At 31.0% G+C, this 7,420-nt stretch overlaps 1 protein-coding gene across 1 annotated transcript; it reads right to left on the bottom strand.

Moving 5' to 3' along the window:
- Positions 1 to 4,735: 4,735 nt before the first annotated feature.
- Positions 4,736 to 6,867, bottom strand: LOC124954329. Its single transcript, XM_047507111.1, has 4 exons — positions 6,092 to 6,867; positions 5,534 to 5,824; positions 5,057 to 5,449; positions 4,736 to 4,918 (listed from the first exon to the last, which is right to left on the bottom strand). The coding sequence occupies exons 1-3, from the start codon at positions 6,339 to 6,341 to the stop codon at positions 5,100 to 5,102; spliced, it is 891 nt and encodes a 296-aa protein (XP_047363067.1). The 5' UTR covers positions 6,342 to 6,867; the 3' UTR covers positions 4,736 to 4,918; positions 5,057 to 5,099.
- Between the last annotated feature and the right edge of the window lie 553 nt (positions 6,868 to 7,420).

Raw genomic sequence — 7,420 nt, 5'->3', positions numbered from 1 at the left:
TAATGGCCCCTCTAAAGGATTCGTAATTTTTCGATCTATTATCGGAAAATATCAAAACGTTAATAACACGATAAAGTGATAGAAAATCTATTAAAACTTATAATTTTTAAGTCATAACCATGAAAAATCAACGCTCGTAATGGTCTACGTGTAAAAATAAAGGCAAAAACGAGAGAGAAAATCAAGGACGAAATATATCTCGATCAGAGGCATCGTTATTTTTATCACGAATATTTTCTAAATGACATAATCTCTTGCCTTGCAAACAACACATCATATAAATCGGAAGTTCAACAATCGATTAATATATTGAAATGAGATGTACGTGAGAAAAAATATGTTAATTACCTCCAATTAAGAGAACGAAGTATGTATATTCCTTGTCAACTTGATATCGTTTATGTAGCGTTAACGAAACTAATTGGATCAGCCAATCACGAGCCGTAATTATCATCTAAAAGATCTTTCGACCAATAACATTCCTTGACAATATAATTAATTATTTTTATATATAAAAAAAATTTTATCAATGCTATTTAAAAGTATATAAATCAATACGATAAAATAGATAATTGAATTTTAAATAAAGAAATAAGCTGAGCGTAAAATTTTCACGAAGAAACAAGTCCGTAAAAATTATTTGTAATAATTTATAATAAGCGGAAATAATCGATAGTGAGAGTTGAAAGGTATCTGAAAATATTCAAAGGCAACCGACGATAAAGCAATTTATATAGATACAAGTACTAATAACTGTGATTAGAAAAAAAAAAAAAAGATAAAGGCGAAATAAAGGAAAAAGAAGCAAGGAAGAAGAATAAGTAGAAGAAAAAGGAAGTTAAAGAGATCATTAATGAGCTTCTGTGTACCATGAAAAGGTAAGCCAATTGTTGAAAGTAGAAAAGTATTACTCTTTCTCTATTTCTTTCTTTTCTCTGTTTTTGTGTTTTTTCTCACTTGAAGTGGAGGATGTTATTCCTCGTCTATTGTTGGTAAGGCGAAACAGCCCACGCTGTCCGGTCCGTGACTTCATCTCCTCGAACAAATAAATTCTTATCGTTCAAGGAACTCGTGTACGATGACGAAGTTGAGACTATTGGCTGGTCGTTGTGGTCTCTCTCTCTCTCTCTCTCTCTCTCTCTGTCTTTCTCTCTCTCTTTCTCTTTCTTTTAACGATTGTAAAACCATCGCATCACCACAAATTGATATTTATCGCTTTTTCGTACGTATGTAAGCGGTATGATCGTAGAAACACACACACCATTGGTTATTTATTAAATATTCCTTAAGATAAATCAAATTTTGTTCAAACGATGTCATATTTGACAATGATTATGATAATAAATATGTATATATATATATATTTATTATCATAATCATTGTTATATGTATGTAAATTGTATATATGTATTATCATAAATATATATATATTTATTATCATAATCATTGTATATGTGTATGTATGTGAAATAATATAGAGTCAATGCATCGTAGAACAGTCGAAAAGATAGAACGTAATAAAAAGAAAATAGAACAAAAATTATTTGTCACGACAAGTAGCCACTACCATCATCAGTTGCTACTGTCAGTCGTGAGTCTGCTCGATTTCACATTCGTTACAAACGTCTATCGATAATGGGAGAGCGTGAAATAAGTAAAGCAAGAATGTCCTGACTGTCGTTAGCCATTTACCAGTTCTTTCATTCATACGTATGTACGATAAATACGTATATATATATATATATATTACATTCGTGTGTTCTCCTTCGTGTAAATTCAATGACATGCTTGTCGAACGTAAAATTCGAACTACATCTTTTTTCAGTATCTCTTGATCATTCTTACTGCACGTGCAAATATAATAAAAACTACAAATAATAGTCGACGAGTTTGTGTATCGTCAAAGAGGAACGTGGCTAGTTTTATTTCTTGGATAAGGGAGAAAAATAAAATAACAATAAAAGAAAAAAGAAAAAAAAGAAAAGAAAAAAAAAAGAAACAGAAAAAGAGAGATAAAATAAGAGAGAAAGAGTTAGAAAGAAAAAAGAAAGAGACAGAGAGAGAGAGAGAGAGAGAGAGAAAGAGAGAGATAGAGAGAGAGAGAGAGAGAGAGAGAGAGAGGTGACTTGGATATATTAATGGTTGGTAAGAAGATTGTAATGTCTCGAAGGCAGCTCGATCGAAAATATCTATACAGACACGAACCTATTACCTGCCTTTCGCAATACGTCGGATAAAGTTGAATAATAGCGAAAGTGGTCGTAGCATCCTGCCGTGGGAATGCCAACTCGTTTCTCCTACTCGCGTGCTTCGGAAGCGCGATCGAATCCTTTTCTAGCCATGAAGGGTCGGTTCTCGAGAACCTATCGATATCGTTTCTCTCTCTTTCTTTTTTTTTTCTTACCGATTTTATATTTTCCTTCATAAGATAATAATTAAACAAATTTCTATAATTATCTTATATCCAGGTACATGTATGTTTTACTGATGTTAATTATTATTATTATATTATTTTATTTTTATTTTATTTCATTCTATTATATTTTATTACATTACACTTATGTTATTTTTTATTCCATCAATTTCATTTTTGTAATATCTCATTGCATGTCTCAGTTCTCTCTCTCTCTCTCTCTCTCTCTCTCTCTCTCTCTCTTTCTCTCTCTCTTCTGTGATCGATTTGAAAATTTACGAACATGATTATATGATTTTATTTCTATTTCATTTAAGATAAATTTCATTTAAATTAATTCGTATAAAAGAACATACGTTTCCACGTGACTGTAAGAATCTTCTTAGTTTCAATTGCTCGAGGAAGAAATTGGAAAAATAAAAAAGAGAGAGAGAGAGAGAGAGAGAGAAAGAAATCAGACTCGGAAGCAATATTCCCTGTATTTCTCGGCTGTCGTAAAATGTAATGGCGGAACATTTCGCTGCGGTACACCTGAACGGAATACACTCTTCTGTTTCTCGAGCACCTGTTTCCTAACACCTGACATCGTCCTTGTCGTCGTCGTTGGTCAAGATGGTCTTCTATTCCATAGGGGGTCTAAAAGGACATAGCTAACCATTAAGTATCTTCGCTAAAATAACCAGTGCCTTCTTTTTCTTTTATTCTAAACAACACCGACGTCCTCGATCACGATAAACAAAATAGCGGTACTAATGTCTAACAGGTGTTTCACATCCTCGAAGCTTCGATTTTATCGGGACTGTCATCGACGTCGAATACGAGCATGTCGAAGAAGCTAATTTTTTTTTTCTTTTTTTCAATTCTATTAGGATATTAGAAATTCTAAGATCTTATTCGTTGTAAATAAGTTTTATTGTTATAAATTATATTTAATACATTCATAATAGATAGATTTATAACGATGAAAAAACAAATTGCTTTCTAATAATCAAAGAAATTAATATACGTTGATCATTTTAAGTACCTTTAATCTGATTTTAAGATCTATGATAATATCGAAAATGTGTAAAATTATCGGGATGTAAGAACGAACGTTGTGTAATTTGTAATAAATGCATTATTAATTACGTCCTGTAAATTCAATTTATCTATCCAGTTTCAATGAAAAATTAGCGATATCTTATTTGGTCTAGATCCGATCTATTTTTTCTTTGAAAAATCTTCAATCGATATTGTAAATAGTAATTAAACTCGGAATAAATTATATCCAATGATTCTCTCGGTTCTAAAGGAAATATATTTTTCATATACGTTTCAATTTCAAATAAATAAATAAATGATTGAATAAATGAATCATAAAAAGGATCACGACTTTCGATAAATTTCCTAACTGTTTGATTTCCATTCTTCCCTATGACTTTCAAGAATATTACAAATTCAAAATACATTGCATAATTCGTAATAAATAAGTATTCATAAATAATAGCATAAAAAAGAAGCATCAGAAGTCTCGTAAAATCGTTTCACTTGGTGGGAAGATGATTATTCCGAGGTAGATATTCGTAAATTAGTAACATCTACGTAAAGCGTACGGGTCGAATAAACTGAGAGAATAAACTCGAAAGGTCAGTCTTTTCACGTGTAGGAAGAGAATGAACGTGTGGGAAGAGAATCATACTATTCTTATGTATACTTGCATACGAGGAAAGACCTTGCATATGTGCCGGTGTTATTAAATGCTCACTTGTGCTGCATATAAACGTCGATGAGTGTTTAACGTCGCAACAAATCGTTCCATACTGTGAAGATGGCATTTCCTTAAAGTCTTTCCTCTCATTCTCTCTCTCTCTCTCTCTCTCTCTCTTTCTCTTTTTCTAAAGTCATATTTATCAATATCGATTAAAAATTACGATTAAAAATGTGAATTTCGTAAATTGATCCTCAACCGTTGATTGTCATTAATAATTGTGTTAATTTTTAATTAATTTATATTAACTTTAACGATGATAATTTCAATTGTTATCATTAATAGAACCAATATTAAATAATTACTAACAATTATTATTAATCAAAATTAATCGTTAATTGAAAATGAAATATTGATACCTCCGTTTGCACCAGAACTATCTGCAATTTGTCTCTTTGATTTGTCTAAAGGATTGCATCTGCCAGGGGTACATGTTTCATCTCTAGACATTTATCTACAATACAAATTATTTTATTACACCGTCATCTTAACGATTTAATTAAATCAAACAACCACACATGAACATATTGTTCATAACGTTCTTTTATTCTTTTTTTTTTTTTTTTTTTTTTTTTTATTACATAGTTTAGAATATAAATAATTTATATAATAGTCGACTATGATTTTATTACTATGTAAATCGTAATATATAGAAACTATAGTTTCCGACGTATATCTTTTTTTTTCCCACAACTTTGAATAGATTTCCTTTTATTTCTATCAAAATAGTAATGACAGTATAGTGATTCATTCTGCGACTGGAATAAAAAGATCTAGTATTATCTCGCTGATAGTATATATGATCAAGTTTTACTTTATTCTGACTTATGATAATCTCATATGAGAAAAAAAGAGAGAGAGAGAGAGAGAGAGAGAGAGAAGAAAAAAAGACATACCTATGTGATTGTTTAAAATGACAGAATTAATCATCGAAAGAAATTAAGTTCCTCCAACACAATGGGGACTCTGACAAGGTTGATCGTCTCTTTTCATCCTTTGAGTATATGAAATACTATTTCCAAGCTGTATCTGACAAGATATGTCACATTTGTATCGTAACACCGGGTTATAGCATGCAGAGCAATCTTTTTCATAGGAATGTGGATAACAAAACCAATGATAAGGAGGTATACAACCGAAAGAGGGACTCAAACCTAATCCCAGACCTAATTGTGGTACCATACTTAATTGGAAACCTCCACCAAAACCTCCACCATAACCTCCACCATAACCTCCACCATAACCTCCTCCATAAGGACAACAATTTGATGAACATCCTCTACAATTAGCTGATAACATTAAGAAAATTCAATTAGAATATTACATTATCTTGAATAATATTAGCAAGAAAAAAGAGCGTAAAATGAACTTACGACAACAACTGCAATTACAGTTCTTTGAACTTGGTGTTATCTCATCATCCTTTGGACGATCTGTACCAGTGTTGATGTTATTGTTAAGCTCAATATTCGTTGTAATATTTGCCATTCCTACGACAGGCTTATCACTACCTTTACAATCTCCATCTATACACTCGGTCTCGTACTCCGTAATGATCTGATGTTTATGTTTCGCTTTTCTTATGCAATGAGAACACTTTTGATTGCAATCGTGACTTGAAATAGATTCGCAGGTTTTAACACACGTCTCCATGCAATGGTGATCTATTTGAAAACGTTACGAAAAAAAAAAAAAAAATATCGTATCAAATATTTTGCATTACATAGTATTTCATCTTTGATATAAATAATAATAAAATCATAAGAGTTATATTTTGTTCTTTTCTTTTTTTTTTTTGTCACGCTAACGAATAAACGACGATAATTTTAATTAAACCATTTTTTTTTTTGCAATTAAAAACATAGATATTTGTTGATTTAATTCTTAAATGTTAAAAGATCTAACCAATTTGAAAAGAAAAAAATTTCTACCGAATTCCGGTGACATTTCATGATGATGCCTCTTCACTTTGTTCCCTTTATAACTCGGATACTTGAGACACTTGATGTATGTCCTGTAATTAGGATGTTGACAATCGAGAATTAATTTTTGTTCTTCCGATGTATTTTCTTCGGTAGTGGTAACGTCAGAATCGGCATTTACCGAATATGACTCATTCCAAATGATACTCGAAAATATAACGAAGATTAAAGAAACAAGTACGAGTACTCTATTCCCCATCGTGATTTTAACGAAATGGCCTGCAACTCAGACTCGCTTGTCCCTTTATACTTGTATTTAACTCGTGACTGTGTAAACAAAGTTTCCTGGCACCATCGTATCACACACGGTACTTGTCAGAACCTTAGAGATGTTTGCACCTTACTATGAGATACCAAGGAAAACGCGTTGCGCACTTTGCTAATATTTTAGCACGTAAATTTTTCATTTAGCTTTAAACGACGTTCGCTACGACAACAAATTTGCACTGCTTATCGCGCATTGCCCAGCTTGAATCCACTTCTAATCTCTTCCTCTCTCTTTCTTTTTTTTCTACAAATTCCTTTCTGTTCTCTCTCTCTCTCTCTCTCTCTCTTTCTTTACTTGGAACATCGTTTTTCAACATCTTCGATCGATATCATGTTCTTATCTACAGACATTTAATTCATTTATTTTACATTAAAAATCTATCCGACTTAGTCATTATCAAAATCATTATTATTACTGTTTGTCAAATATTGCAAACACAGTCCATTACTTCGAATAAAACAAAAAATCAGTCATTATCAAATTATTATTATTATTATTATTATTATTATTATTATTATTATTATTATTGTTATTATTATTATTATTATTGTTATTATTATTATTATTATTATTATTATTATTATTATTATTATTATTATTATTATTATTATTATTACTTATGATCTATTTATGTTTATTTATTAAATAGATAGAATAGTTTTAATATTGGTGTTATTTTGTTACATTTATATATCACGTCAATGCTACTGAATTCTTTTCTATCTTCTTTTTTCTCTTCAATAAGTGATCTTCATAGGATAGACGAGACGTAACCCAGCCCAAAGATATTTTTAATCGTTACAATGTACACTCAGCGCGATGCGATAATGATACCTTTAGCATAATGCGTTTATGGCATAAACACGAGCGACGATATTTAACTCGTGCAAAGTGCGCGATTAAAATCATCATGCGTTGTATATTTTACAAGGAGGAAAGTAGCAAGCACAAGTAACTCTCGGTACTCTCGAAGTAACGTTATCTTCTCTAGGTCCCCAATGGAATTTCAA

This window comes from Vespa velutina, chromosome 15 (genome assembly GCF_912470025.1).
Source record: "Vespa velutina chromosome 15, iVesVel2.1, whole genome shotgun sequence".
In the NCBI taxonomy this organism is placed as follows: Eukaryota; Metazoa; Arthropoda; class Insecta; order Hymenoptera; family Vespidae; genus Vespa; species Vespa velutina.
The sequence above is the reverse complement of the archived record's forward strand: the minus strand, read 5'-3'. Positions and strand labels throughout refer to the sequence as shown.

Bases quoted from the DNA above. Each gene is read 5' to 3' on its own strand.
- LOC124954329 (XM_047507111.1), bottom strand. From the start codon at position 6,341: ATGGGGAATAGAGTACTCGTACTTGTTTCTTTAATCTTCGTTATATTT. The intron at 5,825-6,091 runs GTAGAAATTTTT...GTTTTCAAATAG, and splicing joins TGAAATGTCACCGGAATTCG to ATCACCATTGCATGGAGACG. The intron at 5,450-5,533 runs GTAAGTTCATTT...TAATGTTATCAG, and splicing joins CTGTAATTGCAGTTGTTGTC to CTAATTGTAGAGGATGTTCA.